The sequence below is a fragment of the Ailuropoda melanoleuca genome, chromosome 17 (assembly GCF_002007445.2).
Source record: "Ailuropoda melanoleuca isolate Jingjing chromosome 17, ASM200744v2, whole genome shotgun sequence".
NCBI lineage: Eukaryota > Metazoa > Chordata > Mammalia > Carnivora > Ursidae > Ailuropoda > Ailuropoda melanoleuca.
The window spans coordinates 37,986,280-38,010,523 of record NC_048234.1 but is presented as its reverse complement, the minus strand read 5'-3'; the positions used below and the strand labels follow the sequence as shown (position 1 = coordinate 38,010,523).

General features: G+C 35.9%; 1 protein-coding gene across 3 annotated transcripts in view; it reads left to right on the top strand.

Annotated features, from left to right (window-relative positions):
- The window catches only part of AGTPBP1 (ATP/GTP binding protein 1), a 154,786-nt gene that overhangs the window by 25,682 nt on the left and 104,860 nt on the right, over positions 1–24,244 (top strand). For 2 of the 3 annotated variants that reach the window (XM_034647437.1, XM_034647438.1), the window contains 3 exons: positions 563–627; positions 13,520–13,644; positions 23,700–23,767. In XM_034647437.1, coding sequence (XP_034503328.1) covers positions 596–627; positions 13,520–13,644; positions 23,700–23,767 — 225 coding nt within the window. In that variant the 5' untranslated portion in view covers positions 563–595. The remainder of the gene's footprint in view (positions 1–562; positions 628–13,519; positions 13,645–23,699; positions 23,768–24,244) is intronic. The other variant, XM_034647440.1, reaches the window with a different exon arrangement.

The window sequence follows — 24,244 nt, the reverse complement described above, 5'->3', positions numbered from 1 at the left end:
ACCGCTGTGCCACCCAGGCGCCCCAAGATTTAAAGTTTTAAAGTGTATAAATGTGTACTTTCTAATGATAAAACTTGTATTGATTGAAGGAAAATAATAAGTATATTAAATGAGATGATGGTATAGTTGGTTTTTACTGTCTAAACAATTTGTTATTAAAAAGTGTTCTCGCATAGAAATAATCTTACATATTTACCAGTATTTGACCATTGTGTGAATAGTGGACACTAAGTACACTGCTATAGTTTGTTTGAGTGTATAAGAATAGGAAAAGATAATTTGAACTGTCTTAAAAGAAATCTTAACACTAGATCATATAGGCTGTTGTGTTAGGTTTTTTCATTTTGATAACATTTTACTGGCTAGTTTTAGGTCATGTAATAGTCACACATTTTTGCATAGTGAAATAACTTGCCAGAAGCACATAAAACTCAAATATTCTCCTTTGGTTTCTGGTGTTATTTTGTGTTGCCCATAATAACTTTCAGTGGCATGGTTTTTATGACATCTAATATATATAAACAATTATGTATTTAATATCATTAACATTGTTTTCTTTTAGATTATCTGCAATGTTGAAATGAAGTAACTCAAGATGAGCAAGTTAAAAGTAATATCAGAGAAAAGGTACTGTAATTCTAAATACCAATATGTATCAGTTATGGAAATAGTACATGAAGTGGTTATTTGAAACTCCTTATTTGAGAATATTATTTGTGTTTAAATAATTATATGTTGTATTTATATTTTTAAATTAATATTTATTAATGTTTAACTTTTCAGTTAAAGCAGGAGTCAGCAAACTATGACCCTTGGGCCAGATCTGGTCTACCTCTTGTTTTTGTATGGCCCATGAGCTAAGAATAGTTTTTAACATTTCTAAATGGTTGGGGAAGAAAAATAAAAAGAAGAATATTTATGACATATGAAGTTTATATGAAATTGAAATTTCTGTGTATATAAATTAAGTTTTATTGGAACACAGCTGTGCTTTATATATTGTCTGGACGCTTGCTCTATAGTGGCAAACTTGAGTAAATATGACAGAGACTGTATGGCACATAGTACCTAAAATATATTCTGTCTGGCTCTTTCCAGAAAAAGCTTAACCCCTGAGTTAAAGCATCATCTCTGTTAATGCTCTTAAATACCAAGAAATTGTCCTTAGCAAGGTTTTACTGTGTACTCTTTCAGTTAAAAGTCAGACAAACTGATTCTATTTTGGAATTTTTTTAGCTAGATTGCTTAACTCTGTTAAATCTCAGTTTTCTCATCCATATAATGAGTGTAATAATGCTGTCATTATGAAATTGTAAAGATTAAATAGTGAGTGTCTAGCAGGCTCAGTAAATGACAACTTATTAATACCGATGATAATCAGTTTTTGCTTTGTAGCAGTGTTGTATGTTATATTTACATTTTTACAACTTTGCGTTTACAGGTATGATTTGACTCTGTTTTATAGTGAAAAGTATATATACAGTTTAGATAAAGATTTGTTCCTTAAATTATTAGATTTTCCAGTTATAACAAATTTCATTGTTAAGTATTTTTGTAATTTCTGTAGGAAAGGAATGAGGTAGTGATAGTGTTTTATTTATTTATTTATTTATTTATTTTTAAAGATTTTCTTTATTTATTTGACAGTGAGAGAGACAGCCAGCAAGAGAGGGAACACAAGCAGGGGAAGTGGGAGAGGAAGAAGCAGGCTCCCAGCAGAGGAGCCTGATGCAGGGCTCGATCCCAGAAAGCTGGGATCACGCCCTGAGCCGAAGGCAGACGCTTAACAACTAAGCCACCCAGGCGCCCCTATTTATTTTTTAATTAAAAAAAGATTTTATTTATTTTGAGAGAGAGCAAGGGAGGGGTTGGGGGGAGGGACACCTGGAGAAGGAGAAGCAGACTCCCTGCTGAACAGGGAGCCCAACGTGGGGCTCTATCCCAGAACCCTGGGATCACCTGAGCCAAAGGCAGACCCTTAACCAATTGAGCCACCCAGGTGCCCCAAGTTTTTAAATTTTTATTTTTTAAAGACTTCATTTATTTGAGAGAGAAAGAGAGAGAGAGCATGCGTGCACAAGAGCGCTAGCAAGTGGGGGGAGGGGCAGAGGGAGAGAATCCTGAAGCCCACTCCCCGCTGAGGGCAGAGCCCTATGCACCTCCCGGCTCCATCTCACCACGCGTGAGATCATGACCTGAGCTCAGTAGATTAAGGCTCAGACTCGGTTTTGGCAGAGGTCATGATCTCAAGGTTGGGGGGAACCTGCTTTAAGATTCTTTCCCTTTGCCCCTCCCTCCACGCACACGTTCACCTGCTCGCTTGCGTGTAGGCTCTCTCTTTCTCAAAAATAAATAAATAAATCTTAAAAAACAAAGACAAAAACAGAAAGAAGGAGCATCAGCCTTACTTTTTGGATTAGGTCAAACAAGTAATGCTATTTGTTGATTAGCTAAACTACATAAAATTACTAGATTGTTGTTCCATATGAATATGAAATTAGTTTGATAGCTTCTGGCTCCTAGGGTTAGTTTTCATTTTTTTTCTCCTGAGATAGATTTTATTGGATATTTATTGTTATGTTTGTCACTGTTTTAGGCTAACTAAATTGGAAACACTGCGAGTGATCTTCATCTTAAAGAAATGACAGTTTCTACCAATACATGTCATTTTGCTCTGTGAAGAAAGCCGGATGCAGAAAGATGAATCGAGATAGATAGAAAAGGGTCAAAATCTTTCTTTTCCCTTCCTATAATCTTGCATCTTTCTAGGCCCCTTGCTGCAGTGTCTGCCCTGTACCCCTGCCTTACCTGGAGTGCTAATCTATTGACTTTTATTTTCACTCATTCCTCCTCCTTTCTTACCCAGTGTAGAATCCACTGTCATTACATTCTTGAAAAGACCTGAAGTATTTTTACCTGACTTTGTATTTTTCCCTCACACCCATCTGACAAAACCCTTTCTCTGGATAAACCTTTGTGGAGCAGCTAAATGATGCTGGAGGATGAACTAACGTGGCAGATATCACAAAAAATTATTGATCATTGGCCTGAACTGAACCCAACAATCTTGCAACTGTGGTTTTCTGGAAAAGTTCATTTTCTCAGTTTTTGTAATGATTATTTTATACTTTCTCTTTACCCTTTAAACCTTTGAAATCCTCAGATGTCTTAAATACAGACCCTCAACAAATGGCCTCCCCTCCTGATATCACAGAGATAATACAATCTATTATCCTCACGTTTCTTACACCAGAAATTTACATATTCCCCTTTATTTGATCCCATCCTCTGCTTACCCTCCTGTTATTTACTACAGCAGAGAATGTATCTCCTTTCTTGTCAGATACTAATACTGATACCTGTGTTATTGATTTCATCTCCCTTCTTCCTTTTCAAGGTCTTTTAATCATTTATTCTTCTGTCTTGAATCTTTAACTCTTTCATTCCTTACTATTTATTTATTTATTTTAAAATATTTTATTTATTTATTTGACAGAGAGAGAGAGACAGCCAGCGAGAGAGGGAACACAAGCAGGGGGAGTGAGAGAGGAAGAAGCAGGCTCATAGCGGAGGAGCCTGATGTGGGGCTTGATCCCATAACGCTGGGATCATGCCCTGAGCCGAAGGCAGACGCTTAACAACTGCACCACCCAGGAGCCCCTCATTCCTTACTATTTAAACAAGATCTGGGCTTCCCAGTATTTGGACTATGCTCTCCTGTCACTACCTGATGTATCTGATTCCCTTAAAAGCCAAAAATTTTGAAATAGTCTGTAAATTCAATCTACATTTCATTTCACACACTTCAACCATTCCTGTGTAGTTTCTGCTTTAATCAGTACACTAAGAGTACTTAACTTACTAAGACCCCCTCTAATTTTTAAACAAATTTATTGAGATACAGTCATCATGCAACAAACTATACATAGAGAGTACAGTTTGGTAAGTTTGGCCTATATATACCTGCAAAATCATCCTCTCAGTCAATTGGCTTTGTATCTTTTTCAAAAATCAATTGTCCATGTATGTATGGGTCTATTTTTGGACTCTGTTTTGTTCTACTGATTCAGATGTTAATCTTAGTGATGATACCTCTCTGCCTTGGTGACTTTATAGTGAGACTCAGAATTAGTGTTGGTCTACCAATTTTGTTCTTTTATTTCCAAAGTTGGGCCTTTTTCGTATTTTCATGTGAATTTAGCATCAATTTTACAATTTCTACACAATAGCCTGCTGGGATTTTTACTGGATTGCCTTGATTCTGTAGATCAAGGGAGAATTGATATCTTAACAACATTGAGTCTTCTTACTCTTGAGCACAGCATATTCCTTTTTTATGATCTTTTAAAATTTTTTTTTAGCAGTGTTTTGTAGTTTTCAGTGTACTGGTCTTTCAGGTTGTTTGTTAGATTTATTTCTGTTTCCCATGAAAAAAACAGCTCTTTGTGGCTCCTCAGTAATTTTTGAGTGTAAAGATACCATGAGACCAAAAACCCCCCTCCAGAAACCCCCTAGAAAAACCCCAAAACAAAACTGAGAACCTCTGACCTAGCCTACACTAACTTTTATATTAAGCTAAAAATGAGAAGGTGGCCATATACTTGAGTGAAGCTTGTTACTCTGAAAGGTAGAACAGATACCAGGCCAAAGCAGTTAGCCACAAACATGTACCTAAATTCCCAGTGTGGAACATGACCAGAGAAGTTACAAAAATAATGAATATAAAATAATTAGCATTCAATTAACTTTGGTGAAGGAATTTAAAGGATAACTTGACTAATTATTGCTGATGTTAGTATAAATTTAGGCAGTTTAAAATAGTAACAAGTTTTTACTGGTTGTCTATAAGTCACTTGGTAGTGTTGAACTAGAATTTATTGTTAAAGAAGCCTTTTATGCATTTAATTACAAGAGGGAGTCAGAGAAGTAGTTACTCTTCGCTTCCAGTTAGAAGAATATTGTTTTCCAAACTTACATATTTAAATATTTAATTCTTTCTACAAAAGAATGATAATGAAATTTCTATTGTCCTTTGATTTATGATGGAAGGAAATAAAGTTGTGTGTTCAGTATTTGGAGAGAAACAGTAAAAATGTAAACAAAGTAAAAGTAATAAAAGCAAATTAAAAAAGACCTGTAAATGAGGAACAGACATTTTTGAAAGATAATGTGCATTTTGGAAATAAAGCCATACTGCTTGAAATTAAATCTTAGTTTCTATGAGTCACGTTTAAGTCTAAAACCTTAGTATATTTCTGTGGATTTTTTTGCTGTGAGATGTTTTTACGTTTTTTATGAGGACAACTCTATTACTTGCATTTTAAGGTAAAAAAGATGATAACATTTATTTATCCTATGAACATAGGTTCTGTAGCACTTGCACTTGGGAAACTGTTTGTTGCAAAGATAGTATCTGTACATCATTGGGACTTTTGTAATATCCAAGAACATTTACGCTTTTAGAAAAATAGCCCTAAGACTGAGAGTAAACTGAAACATCAAAGCAGGAGACCATTACAATGAAACAAATATTTGAGTGATACTATCTTTAAAGTAATTCATTTGAAAGTTAACTTGATTTGATGTATTTCATATTGATCATATTTTCAATTCCATGATTTTCTCACTATATAGTATTTAACAATCATAAATTGAATCTCTGAAGTTTGGTCTTAGCCTCATTTTGATTCATCTGAAAGTAGGGTAAGTAAGGAAGATACATCCTTCTCTGAGTTGTGTTATTTGAAACTTTTCTCAGTGTAGTTCAGATTGTCCATTGAATAGCTGTATAGCTTACCCCCTGCCCCCCAGATTTTCCAAAGTCTAAAAATTATTCAGAAGGTAGAGCTGTTCTCTGGTGTTCACCCTATGATTCTTTCAGCATAGGGGTCAACAGCCTTACATTTTTAGAGCTGAGTTGGGGTGGCTTAAAATATTTTGTTCAGTTTTCATTCTGTAGATGAGAAAAGTAGAAATGGAGAGGGAAATTGATTTGCCTGTGTTCTCAGTTTCCATCTATTTGCCTTCCTTCAAAAAATTCATCCATCTGTTCATCCATCCATCATTTGAAAGCTCATGATTCTCAGAAAGGAATCACTTAGATGAAAGGTTTTTTTCTTTTTCTTTTTTAATATGTGGTGTAATTTAAAATTTTAAAGTGTTACTGATAAATTCTTAGTTGGGAAGAGAATTGAATGTATGTTATGCTTAGTGTGTTTTGTATGTTTGTGAATTTTTTTTTAAAGATTTTATTTATTTATTTGACAGAGAGAGAAGCTAGTGAGAGAGGGAACACAAGCAGGGGGAGTGGGAGAGGAAGAAGCAGGCTCCCAGCGGAGGAGCCTGATGTGGGGCTCGATCCCAGAACACTGGGATCACGCCCTGAGCCAAAGGCAGACGCTTAACGACTGTGCCACCCACTATTTTTTGAATAGTAGATGTTTTATTAACTACTGAAAAGTGCTGAGATGACCTTTAAGAAAAATACTAGTTAGAGAAAATTTAAGAAGCACTCTGTTATTAAATGTCAGAAGTTTGGTTTTTCTATTGCAAATTTCTCTTAAGTTTGGGTTATGGAATTGTTTTAAAGGTGTATTTTGCTCCTTAGTTCTCAAACTTAGTTCTCTTAATATTTCTCACCAAAAAGAACCAGGGCTCTTTGGAGAAAGGGCCGATTCTAGGTCAGGAGCATAAAATGTTCAAGATAAGTCTGGAGGAGTGATTCTCAGATTTTTTAGCTCACAACCTCTTGGTGCTCTCTTAAAGTGATGAAGGCTCCAAAAAGTTTTTGTTGATGTGAGTTATTTCAGCTATTGATATTTACATATTATACATTGAAACTGAGAAATTAAAACTATTCATTTATTTTTTAAAAATATTTATTTTTAGAGAGAGTGCATGTGCACGGAGAGACTGGGGGAGGGGAGCAGAGGGAGAGGGAGAAAGAAATTTAAGCAGATGCCATCCTGAGTGCAGAGCCCGATGCAGGGCTCCATCTCATGACCCTGAGATCATGACCTGAGCTGAATTCAAGAGTCTGACACTTAACTGACTTTGCCACCCAGGCCCCTATTTATTCATTTAAAAATAACAATGGGGTGCCTGGGTGGCACAGTGGTTAAGCGTCTGCCTTCGGCTCAGGGCGTGATCCCGGCGTTATGGGATCGAGCCCCACATCAGGCTCCTCCGTTATGAGCCTGCTTCTTCCTCTCCCACTCCCCCTGCTTGTGTTCCCTCTCTCGCTGGCTGTCTTTATCTCTGTCAAATAAATAAATAAAAATCTTAAAAAAAAAATAACAATAAACCAATTGTATAGTAACATAATATTTTGTTTTAGAAATAACTATTTTCAAGAATGGAAGACTAGAATTATTCCATTACATTTTTGCAAATCTAATGTGTGGTTTAATGGAAGATGGCTAGTTTCTCTTAACTGTTTCTGAGTTCAATCTGTCATGATGTAAGTATATATTACATATAATATGTACACATATTATACATGTGTATATAGTTTGTGGATGTGTGGTGTTCCTGTTGTTATAGAATACGAAGAAAATCTGGGCTCTTGTAGATATGAAATTAGAAAAGGTAGAAGTACTTGAATAAAAGGCCATTTAATTAATTAATTAATTTTATTTATTTGTCAGAGCTGAGAGAGAGAGAGCTAGAGCGAGCACAAGCTGGGGGAGCATCAGGCAGAGGGAGAAGCAGGCTTCCCACTGAGTAAGGAGCCTGATGTGGGACTCGACCCGAGGAACCTGGGATCATGACCTGGGCCAAAGGCGGGCACTTAACCGACTGAGCCACCCAGATGTCCTAAAAGGCCTTTTGATAATTGTGGATAATTGTCCTTTGATTTATGAAGTAGGAAAATAAAGCTGTGTGTTCAGTATTTGTAGAGGAACAGTAAAAATATGATTAAAGCAAGAGTAATAATTGTAAGTGAAGAATAGACATTTATAAATGATAACGTTTTTTGGAAATAAAGCCATATTGCTTGAAATTCAAATTGGAATGGATATTCTTGCTAAGTAATAGTTTTTTTGAAGGTTAATTGCAGTGTGGAGTCTGAAATTGTATTCGTGAACTTTTTGTTCTCTGTTACATTAAATTCCATTGGTTTTTTTTGCACCTTGAATGATTTATTTCCATTTTTAAATTTGTAACATCTAGCATTGTTCATTCAGAAATAATTGATTCCATGACTAATGCAGATCTTTGAATAGTGGTACATTTTATTATGCAGTATTAAAAAATTACATGTATTAATATCACCATTGATTTTATCAGGAAAAAAAAGATTCTTTTAAGTAGACTCCACACCCAGCGTGGAGCCCTTACCATCCTGAGATCAAGACCTGAGCTGAGATCAAGAGTTGAACACTTAGCTGACTGAGCCACCCAGGCGCCTAGGAAATTTTTTAATTAGTGGGAAGCTGTCAGGGCTATGATGGTAGATCCACATTCTTTGAAATTCTAAATTTGCTCAAAAGCCAGATTTTATCATTGGCAACAAATCTGTCAGTTGTTCTCTTGAAATGATAGACTCATTTTGTTTATTTCCAAAAAATGTATGCCCAAATTCCCCAGTCTGAATGATCTTTGTCAATTGTTTTTTAAAATTTCTTTTATTATTATTTTTTGACTTTTTTTTTTTTTGAAGTAAAGATGGTGTTCTGTGAAAAAAGTGGCTAGTTCAGCTTGCATTTTGAACAATCACAGGTTTTCTTACCCCAAGGTAACCATCATATTTGGTGTGCAGCTGAAATGTTTAATGCACACACATAATATTAAAAAGATATATACTCATGGGTGAAACTGGGATTTTTGTTTTTAACTGAGTGCGGGGTGGTGAAGAGCACAGTGACTGCTAGTACAGTCTGATGTCACTGACTTGATTTGCGCTGTGGTGCCAGCATTTTACCCTCTGGTGCTTTTAGATCATCAGTGCAAATCTCAACACAGTGTCCAAGTTTCTGAGTATTTTTATGAAAGTAGGTTTTGACTGTAGATTTTATGATATGGTCTCAGGTACTCTCAGAGTTTTGTAGAGAAAGCCAGAAAGCTATCAAAGACTAGGGTCATATCAAAAGGACTTTGGAACCAACTTAGGAAGCTCCCATTAATTGATCATCCAATTGCAGTGGATAAAATATCAAATGTGTTTAAATTTTTGAGTTCATACTGATGCATGAAACCAGAATACTTCATTGGCTACCTGGGAAGGTTTTTAGGGAATGAACTCATTCTTATGAAAACTGGTAAATAAAGGTAAGTTAAAAAACCAGCATTTATTTTGTTTTTATTTGATGAGTTGTACCTCTGGATCATCAAATAAGGAATTTTTCTCTTTTTGGAGTTGTTTTAGTTAACATGTGAAGGATGATAGAGTATCACTGTTTTTCAATCCTAAACGGAGTAATGGATCTAGGCATTGGTGACCAGTGATTGCTTATATTACAAAAGTAAGAGAACCAGACACTATTTGCCTTGTTGTGGAAGGTTATAGTACCACTTATAGGGAACTCACATCTCCAAGTCAAGCCTTCATCAGATTAGGGCTTTAAATTCAACTACCAGTTTACAGAAAATATGGAAGATAGACAAACATGTTAATTATGTTGTGGATGTGTAATTGGCAAAGTCCAGAATGTTGGTAACTATAGGACAATCAAGCTGCTTCAACAAATAAATTGTGAGGAAAAAAAAGTAATAGGAAACTTGTAGATAAAAAGACAAATGCAATATATAAACCTCATTTGGTGTTTCTGATTTTGTACACACTATTAAAGAAAATGTGAGAGAGAGAATGAGAATGAACTAATAAATTTAAGAAAATTGAACTCAGACTGGATTTTGGTATTAAAGGGTTATTGTTACTGTTTTTGGTATGGTAGTGATAGTGTAGTTATATATATTTTGAAGAGTTTTTATATAATGCCAAAGTATTTACAGAGGAAATGATCTTTCTGAGATGTGTTTCAAAATTAGCCCACTGATGTATGTGCCTGTAGGTAGGTATGTGTAAAAGAAGACTGTCTGTGGATTGATGATTGTTGAAGCTGGGTGATGAGCACATGATGGTTCATTATACTATTTTTTTCTTTTTTTGTTCATTATGGAATTTTCCATAGTAATGTTTTTGCTCATTCAGACTTAATGATAACAGTTTTAAGGAATCATTCCTTCCTCCTGCAACACTGGAAGAAAAAGAAAATATGTACAAAGTTAAACATGTAACATAGTTTTATCTCTACAGAATTCTTTTATTTAAAAAAATTGTGAAATGTTTCTGAAAACCAAAAAGGTTAGAGAATAATATAATGAACACCTGTGCATTGATCACCCGAGGAATAAAAAAATTACACAGTGTGTACTATTGCCTAATTACATTTTTCTCCCTTATCCTGAGATAATTACTATTCTGAATTTGATGGTCATCATTTCCATGCGTGTTTTTATGTGTGAGTGTGTGTATGTGTGTGTGTATAATGTTTTCTTATATATATACACACACTAAAGAATATATTGTATTGAATTTGTATATTTTTTTAAACTGTTAGTGATACTATATTGAACGTATTAAAGTTTTTTGGGTTTTTATACTTGAAGATTTATACATATCAATATATATCTTTATGTCTATGTTATGCTGGCTCTTTGAAAAATAGGAAATATTGCATTATTTTAAATGGTACATTAGGCCCATTTTCAAATGCATGCTTAATGTGTATTTTCAAACTTCAGATACCTTTTCAGTTGAAGTAGCTCCAAATTTAAAGCACTTGGCACAGTTAATCTGAAAAAAACACACTGTTTTTCATGTTTCTAGATATTTATTATTTGTGCTGTACCAGCCAGTGTTTAAAATACTGGGTATATAGAATAAGACATGCAAGGTCTCTACCTTTGTGGAGTTTATATAATTTCAAATAGTAATACATTCTCTAGGTACCTTTTAATATCAGAAGTGGACGGGCTTGTGAGGAAATGGTCACATGGTTGGGTTACAGCCTGAAATTCAAAATTGCCAGCTCTAAATAGAGCTGGGAAAAATCACCCTTCTGATTGAGAGGACAGCAAGATCTTGTGGTTGGGGAAAAACTTGCTGTATTCAGGGAACTGATAGCCTTGAGCTGGATCCCAGTGCATGAGGGGAATGTTGTGAGAAATAAGATCTGAAAGGTAGACAGAAGTCAGATGACAGTGGGCTTAGTAGGCTGTGATAAGTAAATAAGATTTTACCTAAAGTCTGAAGGGAAGCCATTGAAGGTTTATTTTAGCTGGATACCAACTTGATGAGATTAGTGGTTCTACAAATCTACACATGTGATGAATTGGCATACAAATATATACTTAACCACTGTCAATTTCCTGGCTTTTGCTTTGCCCTATAGTTCATGTAAATGTAACCATTGGGGAAACTAAGTGAAGGGTAGAAGGGACCACTCTATTGTTTTTGCAACTTCCTGTATTTATAATTATTTTGAAATAAAAAGATAAAGACAATCACTGAGAAAATAGATTATTGGTAAGCAAGGATGAAGGCAGAGTAGTTATGAGGCTGTGATTTCCAAGTAGAGATGATGATTGTTGGGCTTGGGTAGTACTAGCAGATATGGAGACAAGTGGATGAAGCTGAGTTGTTTCAGAGATGGAGCTGATTTTGGGTTGAGGTGTGAGGCAGGGAGTCCAGATTTTTTCCTGAGCAACAATGGTTTCATTTAGGTTTGGGAGGGTTAAGATTGGAAGAGGAATACGTTGAGAGGAGGAACTAGAAATTGTTTTATATTGGGCTTATTAGATTGGGTAAGCTATCAGGGTGAAGCTGGCGTTGAGTGTAGGAGCCAGGCAGCATTTAGATCATAATTACAGCGGTGGGATTAGATGAGATCACACTGGCAAAGAGTGGAGAGAGTGGAAAGAAGACGGCTAAGGATAGAGCTGTCCATGAATCTGCTTCTAGAAATGTGTCACAGGAGGAGGAGCCAATAGAGGGGATCTCAGAGAGGTGGTAATAGGAAGAAGATAAAGAGAGAGTGGAGTCATTGTGAAAGAAGAGGGAGTTCTCTGATTTGGATAGTGCTGACATACTGAGTATGACAAGGAAGGAAGTGACCATAGGAGATTGGGAGACCTCGGGGTGCAGAAGGCAAGCTTGAAAAGTGAACAGGTTGTACAAAGATGGAGAGAGCAAGTACAAGCACCTCATTCAAGGAGTAGGAGAGAAATGGGGTGGTAGTTAGTGGGAGCTTTCCTATGTCATATTAGTGTGCCAATGGGTATGATACAGTTGAAAGGGAGAGAGAGATGATGAATCAGGGCAAGATTAATTGAAGGAAATACACTGAAAATGCAGGAAGGGTTGCTGGGTCATGTATAGAGGGGAGGAATTGTTCTTTGAGTCTCAACATACCAGCCATAGAGAGCCTTTTATTTTTTATTTTTTAAAGATTTTATTTATTTGACACAGAGAGAGACAGCTAGTGAGAGAGGGAACACAAGCCTGGGAAGTGGGAGAGGAAGAAGCAGGCTCAAAAACTTTCCATCCCACTTAGTATAAAAGTCAAAATCCCTACAGTGGCTTGCAAAGCTTTAAATGGTGGTGCTCTCTCCCACCTCACCCCCCACCTCTGACCTCCACTCTTAATATTGTTCTCCTTTGGGTCTGCTTCAGCCATACTGGCCACCTCACTTTTAACTCAGTATAGCAGGCCCCTGCCTTGGGGTCTTGGTGGTTGTGACTCCTTCCTGGACAGCTCTTTCTGCAGGTTTCTGCTTGGCTTACTCCTTTACTTCTTTCAGACCTTTCCCTCTGTGGTACCCTGTCAAGGTAGTTTTCCCTGAGCACTGTCTAAAATTGCAACCCTTCCCCTGCACTTTTTATTCCCCCTAAGCTGCTTTTCTTTATAGCACTTCCCACCACCTTAAACACTGTATGATTATTTACATATTTAATTTGTCTCTCACCATTAGAATGTTCAGTCTCTAGGGGGCAAGAATTTTTGTTTTGTTTACTGTTGGTAATATCTAGAACAGTATCAAATGTGCAAATGTATAATGAAAGAGAACAGGGAAGAAGGAATGTGGGTAGAGAATCAGATTGTAGGTTTAAGGATGTGGTAGTGGGAGGATGGTGTGTTCCTGTTTGGGCTTGTAACAGTTACAAAGCGGGACTGAGAATGGACTGGGGTGGGAGGGATGATTAGAGTTTTGAGGTGAGCATGGGAAATGTAAAAAGTATTCTCAGAGAGTGGAAAGGTGAACTTTCAAGGTGTGATATAAGATTGCTGGACAGGGTTGAATGCACATTTATGGTTTTCTGAAATGGAATGTGTTTCTCATTTAAATTAATAGAACTTCAGCAGTGTTAAGCTATAAAACAGAGTAGGGAAATATGCTTAATTTTTTTAGGAGAGAGTAGAGTTTTGTTTTTGTTTTTTTTAAACAGTGATCTTTATAGTATTGAATTTACAAGGGATGTAGGATGTGTCCTAATATAAAGTAACATTCTTTTTAGCCTTACCAATAATTCTCGGATCGTGGGACTCCTGGCTCAGCTGGAGAAGATCAGTATTGAATCTCCAGAATCAGATACTGCCAGATATGTTACATCAAAAATTCTTCATCTGGCTCAGAGTCAAGGTAAACTTTAATCTCTTGTTTTTGAAATACTTTTTCAGTTCTTTAAAAGTAGATGTTAAGAATGTTCAAACTTTTGATAAATAGATGATTTTCTGTAAAAATTGAACTTTCTCAAATAGACTCAAGAAGTAGAAAACTGAATAACTGTGGAATGAATTGCTGTTCAAAGCACTGTTTCTAAAAATGAATGACTGTCCCCCCCATTTTCAAACAATACTTAATTCCAGTGCTACTTGCTCTAGAATGTGGACAAAAAGATGTCAAGTAGTATAGAACACTGGTTGCTAGTGTGATCCCCACTTGAAGTGCAAGTTCTGTCGTTCAGTGGTGGGGTGATCTTAGGGAAATTTTGAGTCTTTAGGATTTAGCTGCACCATCTCCAAAATAGAGATAAGCGATATCAGCGATTATGAGATTTACATGAGAAGGATGTAAAAAGAATGTTAAAATGTTCAATAAATGATATCTGTAATTAAGCATCATTTCAATAGATACTAAAAAAGGAGTTTAAGGTTCCAAAACCTCTGTTTGAGTAAAAAAAAAAAAAAACAAAACCCTGATTTTTTTTTTAAATAAGGGTAAACCAGCTACCTTAATATTTAATAGCAGTATATTGAACGCATTCTGTTAAAATTTAAGCCCAGATATTTTATAATTAGTTTTTAATTTAATTTTTTAAATTATTTCATTTTGGAGTTTCAGGTCCTTTAGTAGGCATTTACTGTGTTCAGGAACTCTGTCTACTAACCCTTCTTTGTGGTCATAGACCGTTATTTTGATAACTTCCTCCTATGCAGTTCATGTGTTTAGGGGGTAGTTGACAGCACTCCAAAACCCAGGTGAGGTCTCTAATAGATGACGTTTGCTTCCAGCAAAATCTAAGATACCTGTCTATATTTTCTAATTCAGCAAGTCACTGTACTGGATTCTAGCCTTTGAAAGTATTGTGCTTATTATCCAAGGTCAACGTACAAGGATGTACATTGTATTAGTGCAAAGTTAGATGTACCAGGTATATTCACTGTATTGTTATATGAAATACTTCCTCAAAACAAAACCAACAAAAACAAAAGAAAACAAATTTCTTAGTCCTATAGATAACACTTGTGTACACTGTCCCCACCACTGCAGACTTTTCCCATCACAGCCTGGAAGCCCCTACTTCAGCATCACTGCTGAAAAGTGCCCCAGCCATGCCTCTACCAGAGACTACCCCTCTACCTTGCCACTCACCACTGGGGGTCCAACCCCTGAATGCTATCCCCTGGATTGTGTAAGAAAGTGACTTTGTTGTTTATAGTACCTTGGATTAGCCAGTCAAAACAGTGTAAATTAGTAGTGGAAGACTGTCCCATCATCATTTATAGGATAATTCAGTTGGCTATCCATTTGAGACAGAAAGATTAGAAATTTATAGTTCAGGGAAGAAGAAATGCAAATAACCAGTAAACCTATGAAAAGTTTCTTTAACCCTTTGAAAGTCGGGAGTTGATAATGAAAACAACAGAGATACTTCTGAGTAGTTGGACTGGCAGAAAGTAGAGAATGACAGTATCCAGCGTTGGGGACATGGGAAGTAGGGTATTCTCATGCACGTTGGTGTTGCAATAGTTATTACTGACTTCGGAGATAAGAATCTGGCAGTGTTTATTAAAATTTAAAGTGCATTTGCTGGCTGACTCAGGAATGTATTTGACTGAAATGAAAGTGCTAGTACTAAAGGGACGTTTGAGGATGTTTTGCAGCATTGTTTGTAATATCAAAGATCAAGATACCCCCTAAATATCCATCAGTGAGAGAATGGTTGAGTTAATTTTGATGTAGCCAAATTGTGGAACTTTGAAAGTATATTATAGAATTACTATCAAGAACTTATTTTTGATATTTGGGATAGATAGCTTATATGTGGAACTATATGAATTGTTCTGGAGTCCTAATATATTAAATAAAAGAACAAGTTTCTTTAGTTCATATAATTATACGTGTGGCCTCATTTTTGTACAAAATAAACCATTAAATATGTATGTAATGTTTATATGAGTGAGGCAAAAAACCAAACACAAAAACAGAAGTAGGCATACCAAATTTTTAGCAATAGTTATCAGTGGGATGGAAATGGCGGGAAATGAGGTAAGTTCCTCATTTACTTAAAGTACTTTTCTACTGTTAGAATTGCTGCAATAAGAACATACTATTTATGTATTTAAAGGATTAAAAAAAAAACACACTCCTACAATACCTGTTTACATAGTGGAGATATACATTTCCACACTCTGGCACTAGTTTTCCTTGAAGGCATTACATTTTCTGTCTTTAATAATGTACTACTTAATTGTAGCATGCATGGTACTTTTTGTAATTTACCCTTAATTTTTTTCCTAGAAACATAATAATTCTCCATTTCATGTATATGGTCTAATTTGTTGGCATACATCTCTTGGTAATAATTCTCTTATAATCCTGTTAGTTTCTGTAAGTTAGGAATTGATGTTCTTTCTGGTTTTTGTCCTTTGTGTCATCTGTCTCTTTTCTTTTCTTTCTTTTTTTTTTTTTTTAAAGATTTTATTTTATTTTTATCTGACAGAGATAGAGACAGCCAGCGAGAGAGGGAACACAAGCAGGGGGAGTGGGAGAGGAAGAAGCAGGCTCACAGCAGAGGAGCCTGATGTGGGGCTCGATCCCATAACGCCGGGATCACGCCCTGAGCCGAAGGGAGACGTTCAACCGTTGTGCCACCCAGGCGCCCCTGTCTCTTTTCTTGATCTGTCTAGCTGAGTGGTTCTCAGCATGGGGTGATTATCCCCTCCACTTGCCCCAGGACACTGGCAGTATTTGGAGATATCTTTGGTTGTGAAATTCGAGAAGGGGATCGTTACTGGCATCTACTGGATAGAGGCCAGGGATGCTGCTGAACATTATGTAGCACATAGTACCACCCCCTATAAGAGTTATTTGGTCCAAACTCTCAACAGTGCTGAGGTTGAGAGACCCAGGTCTAGCTAAACATTTGTCTTTGTTGATCTTTTGAAAGAACCAGCTTCTGGTTTCATTGATTTCCTCTGTTTTTCTTTTTTCTGTTTCATTGATCTCTCATCTTTATTGTTTACCTCCCACTTGCTTCCGCTTTGGTTTGCGCTTCCTTTCCCATTTTCTTAAAGTGGAGCTTTGATTATGGATTTTGAGAACTTTCTTTTATAATGTAGTCTATTAAAGCTATAAATTTCCCTGTAGACACTGCTTTAACTGTATCCTACAGATATTGATATGTTGTATTTTTATTTTCATTCAGTTCACATAGTTCTAATTTCTTTTGTGATTTCTTCTTTGACTCATGGATTATTTAGCAGTGTGTTAATTTCCCATTATTTCAGAATTTCCTAATTTGTTTGTTGTTTTCTAATTTAATTCCACTGTGGTTGGAGATTTATATGATTTTGATCCTTTTGAATTTATTGAGATATGTTTCATGGCTAAATATATGGTCATTCCTGAAGAATGTTCCATGTGCATGTGAATGTTTCATCTGCTGTTGCTGGTGGAATGTTCTGTTAATGTTGGTTAGGTCAGATTGGTTGATAGCGTTGTTCAAATCTTCTGTACCTTGTTGATTTTCTAGTTAGGTGCTCTATTGAGTATTAGAATTGAGTATCGAATTCCCTACCCGTTGTTGAACTGTAATTTGTCTTTTCAGTTTTGGCAGTTTTGGTTTATGTATATTTGAGGCTCTGTTAGCTGTGTAACATTTAAGTTGTTAAATCTTTTGATGGTTTGACTGTTGCATCATTGTGAAATGTCTCTGTTTCCAGTAATATTTCTAGGTTTAAAATCTGTTTAATTTAAAAAAGAAATCTGTTTAATGATAATACAACCATTCTAGCTGTTATGGTTATTCTTTGCATATTGTACCCTTTTCATCTTTTACCTTCAGTCTGTTTCTCTTTTCTATTCTAGAGTGTGTTCCATGAAGGTAGTTTATTGTTGGATCTTGCTTTTTAAAAAGCTAATCTGAGTGTTTATTGTTTCCAAATCTGTGTACTTAATTCCTGTGATTGGATTTACATCTGCCTTTTTGCTATTTGTTTTCTGTATGATTCATGTCTTTTATATTTCTGTTCTCATCCTTTACTGCCTTCTTCTGTGTCATCTGATTTTTTTTAGCTTTTATAGTTATTTTCTTAGTGGCTCCTGTAGGGATTACAATATAACATTGAACTTCAGATTAATACCAGTTTACTTCTGGTAGAATACTGAAACTTTCTTTCAGTATAGCTCCATTTCTTTCTCACTCCTTTGTGCTGTGTTGTCATGTATATTATACTTAATAGATGTTAGAAACCCAATGATACAATATAACTGTTGCTTCCACAGTTTTTTTTTTTTTTAAGATTTTATTTATTCATTTGACAGAGAGACAGCCAGCCAGAGAGGAACACAAGCAGGGTGAGTGGGAGAGGAAGAAGCAGGCTCCCAGCTGAGCAGGGAGCCCGATGCGGGGCTCAATCCCAGGACTCTGGGATCAGGCCCTGAGCCGAAGGCAGACGCCTAACGACTGAGCCACCCAGGCACTCCTGCTTCCACAGTTTTAAGCCTTGTAAAAAACGTTAGGAGAAAAGTGGAAAATTCAATACAGGGTTTTGAATGAAGAGCAGGATTTAGAGCCAGAAGATTGGTAGTTAAAGTAATGGAAATGAAGTGAAATTCTCTCGGGAGGGAGTGGTGTAGAGGGAGACAGTTGAGATTTGTGTTCTGGGAACTGTCTACATTTGTATTTTGCTATAATAGAGTTGTCTGAAAATGATAAAGTTCATTCATTTTTATGATTTTTATGTCCTCTTGATGAATTTACCCTGTTATCATTGTGGATTGTTCCTCTTTATCTCTAGTAATTTTCTTTGCCTTGATGTTTATTTTGTCTGGTGGTAGTGTAGCCGCTCCAGCTTTCTTGTGCTTGTTGTTTGCATGATAAGCTTTTCCCATTCTTTTCCTTCTAGCCTGTTTGTATTTTTGAATCTAAAGTGTGTCTGTTGTAGATAGCACATTGACATTCTCTGCCTTTTAATTTGAGCATTTAGTTTGATAACTTATTATCAAGTTGATTGGACTTAGGTCTACAGTTATTTGTTTTCTGTTTGTCCTTTCTGTTTTTATTTCTTGTTTCTCGTGGCCCTGGCCCTCTTTTGTATTATTTGAACAATTTTTAGAATTCCATTTAATTTACCTATTGACCTTTTAGTGATACCTGTTTGCATTTTTTGAAAGTCATTCCTCTGGAGATCACAATAAATAATCATTAACTTTTTACACTTTGCTTAGAGTTAATATTGTGACCTCATATGTGATTTAGAAACTTTAGAACATTTCATATGCATTTATGTTTATTATTCTTTAGTTATAGTTGTGATATGTATCACATCTATATACATTATAAACCCTAAAAGACAATTTTTTTTTAAAGATTTTATTTATTTATTCGACAGAGATAGAGACAGCCAGAGAGAGAGGGAACACAAGCAGGGGAGTGGGAGAGGAAAAAGCAGGCTCATAGCGGAAGAGCCTGAGGTGGGGCTCGATCCCATAACGCCGGGATCACGCCCTGAGCCAAAGGCAGACGCCTAACCGCTGTGCCACCCAGGCGCCCCAAAAGACAATTTTTGCTTTAGACAGTCATGTGTATTTTGAAGACATTAGGAAGAAAAAAAGTAGTTTTTATATTTACTCACATATTTACCATTTCTGAAACTCTTTTTTTCTTTGCCAAAGATATGAGGTTGATCTGTCATAATTTCCCTTTAGCCTACAGAATTTCCTTTGGCATTTCTAGTGGACAGGTCAGTTGTGGAAGAATTTTTTTTATCTGACATTGGATTTATTTCACCTAATTCTTGAGGGATATTTTTACTGGGTGTAGATTTCTGGGTTGATGGTTTTTGTCCTTCAGCACTATAAAGTGCATATAAAACAGTGCTTCCACTATTTTGTCGCTTCCATGATTTCAAAGGAGATGTCTGCCATTTTTGAATCTTTGTTTTCTGAAAGTTATGTGTCATTTTTCTCTGGTTGAGTTCATGATTTTCCATTAGTTTTGGTTTTCAGAGGTTTGCTTGTAGTTTCCTTTGTATTTATCCTACTTGGAATTTGCTGAGCTTCTCAAATCTGTAAAATGTGTCTTTTATCAATTTCAGGAAATTTTTGCTGATCAAAACTTTTTTCTTCTTCATTCTCTCTTCTTTTGGTATATAATTATACATACGTTAGACTTTTGGAGATTGCTTCAGAGGTCCTTGAGGCTCCTGTTTTTCTTTTTTCCTTGTTTTTTTTTTTTTTTTTTAAAGATTTTATTTATTTATTTATTTAAGAGAGAAAGAGTGAGAGACAGGGATAGAGGGCACAGCCTGCGGGGAGAGGCAGAAGGAGAGGGAGAAGCAGACTCCTTGTTGAGCAGGGAGCCCACTGGGGGGCTCCATCCCAGGACCCAGGGATCATGACATGAGCTGAAGGCAGGTACTTAACTTTCTGAGCCACCCAGGCACCCTGAGGCTCCTATTTTTCAATCTTAATTCTCTCTGTTATTCAGATTGGATAATTTCTCTTTTTCTATGTTCACGTTCACTGCTTTTTTTCCCTCTGCATTCTGTCATTATGTCTATCTGATATTTATTTCACCTATTGTATTTTTCTTTTCTAAAATGTGCATTTGGTTCTTTTTTATACTTTTTATTTCTCTATTTTGTGATTTCTTCTCTATTTTGTGATCTTTTTTGTTTATAGTGAGCTTATTTTCCTTAATGTAATTAAATGTAATTATAATAGCTGCGTTAAAATTCTTGCCTGTTATAGCATCTAGATTATTGAAGGTGTTGAGGAAAGCATGTAGTGGTATCAGAACTGGGAAGGACTGATTTAGACAAGCCAACGGAGGAAGCATTGCCAGCAATGTCAGGTAGCATAAAGAGGTTAGTTAAAGATCTTTTTGATTTGACAGTTAATAAATTATGGGCCACACCAAGAGCACTTTCAAGTGGCGGAATTAGAAGGAAGATTGCATTATGCTGTAATGTGAGTGGAAAATGAAAAAATCACAAGGAGTAGAGACTTTCTGTCATGGGGGGAGTTTCACTGAGAAACCAGAAGGAACTAGAGGAGGAGGCAAGTCAAAATAAGGTTTGTTATGTGTGTGGGAAAATAGAACACAGTATGTGGGTAGAGGTTGAATCCGTAGGTTTATTATAAGTAGGTAGAAAGGATGGGATTTAAAACATAGTAGAAATGACACATCCTCTTTCTCTCCCCAAGACTGGAAAAAGGAATGCAGAATCATCAAGGATTGGATACATGAGTATATGGGCCTTGGTCATTATTTATAGGACTTCATCTGTGGTTGACTGATCACTTTGTTTCAATTCACTAAGGGAAACATAGATGCCAAGAGTTGGGAACGGAGATCCAGAGATTGAGAGGAAAGGTTGAGAACTGGCACACATTTTGGAATAGCTGTGGGCCATGGCAGGGCAGGTGGTGATGGCTGAGACTTGGGTAAGTGAAAACAGTAGTTTTGTGTTTCCAAATGAGGATGGAAATGGTGAATTTTTTGGTACTAAGAATCTTAAACTAGGAGAAGAAATTCTTGTGGCCTTATTTTTAGTGTGATATAGGAATAGAGAATGCTCATTTTGGAATCCAGGTGAGGTATGTCTAGAACTGATTTTATGGGAAAAGAGCACTACCACTGATGAGTTAGAAGTTTCAGCGAAAGTGACAGTGAGGCTTCCCTAATTTTTAGAAAGCAAAGAGGAATAGGAGTGTTAGGAGGCTGTGGTCTGAGAGTGGGAGATTGGAGGTTAAGAATCCAGAGGTAGGACAATTTGAGGTCTGAGAATTGAGAGGAGGGTTAATAAATTGGGGCACAGGGGGAAGGGTTCTGTTGTTACATGGTCAAGAAACTATGCAGCTAGGTATTTGAATGAATCAGCCACATTGACATTGAAGTCCCCTTAGATGATGACGGAGTCTAGAGTAGAAAACTGTAGTGCCTAGTTTTCGTTTAGTGTGAGGAGTAAACTGCATGATCGTGTGTGTTATAATAAGAGGAGTTTTTGGTTTGTTCCATGAAGGTGAGAAAATAATGGTTTGTTAGTAGAGGAGATCTCAGTCTTCTGACTGTTCTGTGTGCTTAATATTGAAAAATCATTTGGCTTTAACATTAAACCAGTTATCTTATTTATAAAGTGTTAAGTCAAGGGTACATTGTAGATATTTAAACAATGTTTATTTTACAACTTCATACTTACTGACGGAGGCAGCTGTGCCAGGGAAATGACAAAGGGTCAGGAGAGGAATCACTTTTAAAAAAGGAATTAGGTTTTACAAATATTAATGAGTTTTCCCTTTTTTTATAGGTAAAGAAATTTGTCATTCTTTTAAGCATTAGTAATTATGGCAATAGGGTGTAGAGATAAACAGTATTTTAGATCTTCAGATCATTAAGCAAGTTTGTGTTGGAAAGATTATAAAGTGTTTATCAGTTTTACAGAATTCATTATCTGGATCCAAGATGATGCATGATAGCATGAGATTGTTGCTTTAAAGAAAAACATGATTTCTAATTTCTGTTTTTATTTTGTAGTAGTTACTGATAGTTGTCACAAATAATATTATATTGTAACTTCCCTGTAGCACATTTGTCCCTTTCTTTAATAACTTCTAATTTAGAATAACCTAATTTTCAGATGGATATTAGAGTTTTTTTCTGAGATTTTTGTGACTCTTGTTCTACATCTTATATACTTCATGTTCTTGTGAAATTGTAAATGTATAATTGTGTGTGTCAAAACTATACCGCATATGGATTTTTGTTTATTTGTAATGGAAGTTGAACAGGATTTGCTGTGGGCAGAAGTGTGATGTTCTAAAGGTGTAGGTGACTTTCCCCCTTCCCCTTATCAGGGCTTCAGGGCTCATTCTGCCCTTAGACTTCTTGATTACCCCTGTGTAGAACAAATTTGGTACTGTCAGTCTCTTGAACTTTGTTGTGCAGTGTGTGCTGTATTGAAAGTAGATTGTGTTCTGTTTTTAAAATCACAAAATGTGAAAGGAATGGCATTGTCATCCTGTATTAGAAGAATTTCTGGCACTAATATTCAGGTGTGAAACAGTTGGAGAGGGTTAACAAGTCTTTTGTACAATAGCCCTGCCTATTAGAAATACATGAAATTAATGGAAGACTGTGAGCTTTGGGTTCAGAAACACCTGGGTCACCTGGTCTCTTTCACTTACCTGCTCAATGACTTCGTGCAGGTTTCTTCTCCTTTTTGAACTCAAATTTCTGGTCTGTGAAAAGAGTAATTTTTCTCCTGGAGGATTAAAGTATAAGTCATAAATGAAGTAATACAGGTCGAGTACATGTAATTTGTATCTGGTCTACCTAAGTGTTGGCCTATGATCACCTTTCTTGTCTTGTTAATCAAAGGAAAAGAATAGTGGAGAAGCTCTTAGAAACCTTTAAATAGAAAAATTTATACTTGTTTTTTTTTTTTTCCCCATCTCAGATAAAAGGGATTATTTGGGTGAACTGGTCTCCAGATTTCTTGCAGAAGAAGCAAGTTTTGTTTATTCCTTAGTTTTGTTTACTTTTGTGTAATTCAGAATTTTAAAATAGTATAAATTCAGTAAAAACATTTGAAAATGGTACTAGGTTTTTGTTTTCACCAATTTTGATTAAATATTTTCTAGTTCTAGTTGTAAAGATAATAAAGAAGCCTGCCGTTACCGCCTCCTACCTCACCTCCAGTTGTGGTACTCATACTCTGTTGTTGATTTTAAGATTATATATGACTGACAGGGATTCATCTAGTTCATGATAGGAGATGTGATTAATGCAAGGAAGGACTTGTAAACTGAGATCTGGAAGGTCCCACTCAGTAGAATTAGCAACACCGGAGGGAGGAACATCTAAGAACCAATGTAGAATGTTTACTAAGACCAGGGGAGTCATGTTGATGCTACATTAGCTATAGAATAAAGCTATATGTAATGTTTTCTTGTTTTATACCTTTCAGAAAAGACAAGGAGAGAAATGACAGCCAAAGGTTCTACAGGAATGGAAGTTCTTCTGTCAACCCTAGAGGTAAATCACTGACAGGCAACTAGTACAGGAAAAAACGTATATATGAAGTATCAAATTTTTATCCTAAAGGTAAAGCCAACGAATGGAAGTTAGTTTTATGTTTTACGTTATCACCTGGAACGGTGGCAGAAGCATTCTAATATGTATTAGGTAAACCTCTAAGTATGTTTTCCTATGATTATAATGATAACCATATTTTAAATTTTAACATGCCATTCCAATTGGTAATAAAAAATAAAGCATTAGCTGGAAATAAATCTTGAGTATAAAATAAATGATTGATAATGTAAATTCTCATGTATTGTTTTAGGTGATATATATTTGTGATTTAGTTTACTACCTATATTGGTTGATTAACTATATTATGTTGGTAACAATTAAATTTCTATCCCAATGTGAAATTTTTGGATGGATCAGCAGGATATATTCAGACTCAGGATTTTAAATTTTATTTAGTGCTGTGTTAAGAACAGGGAG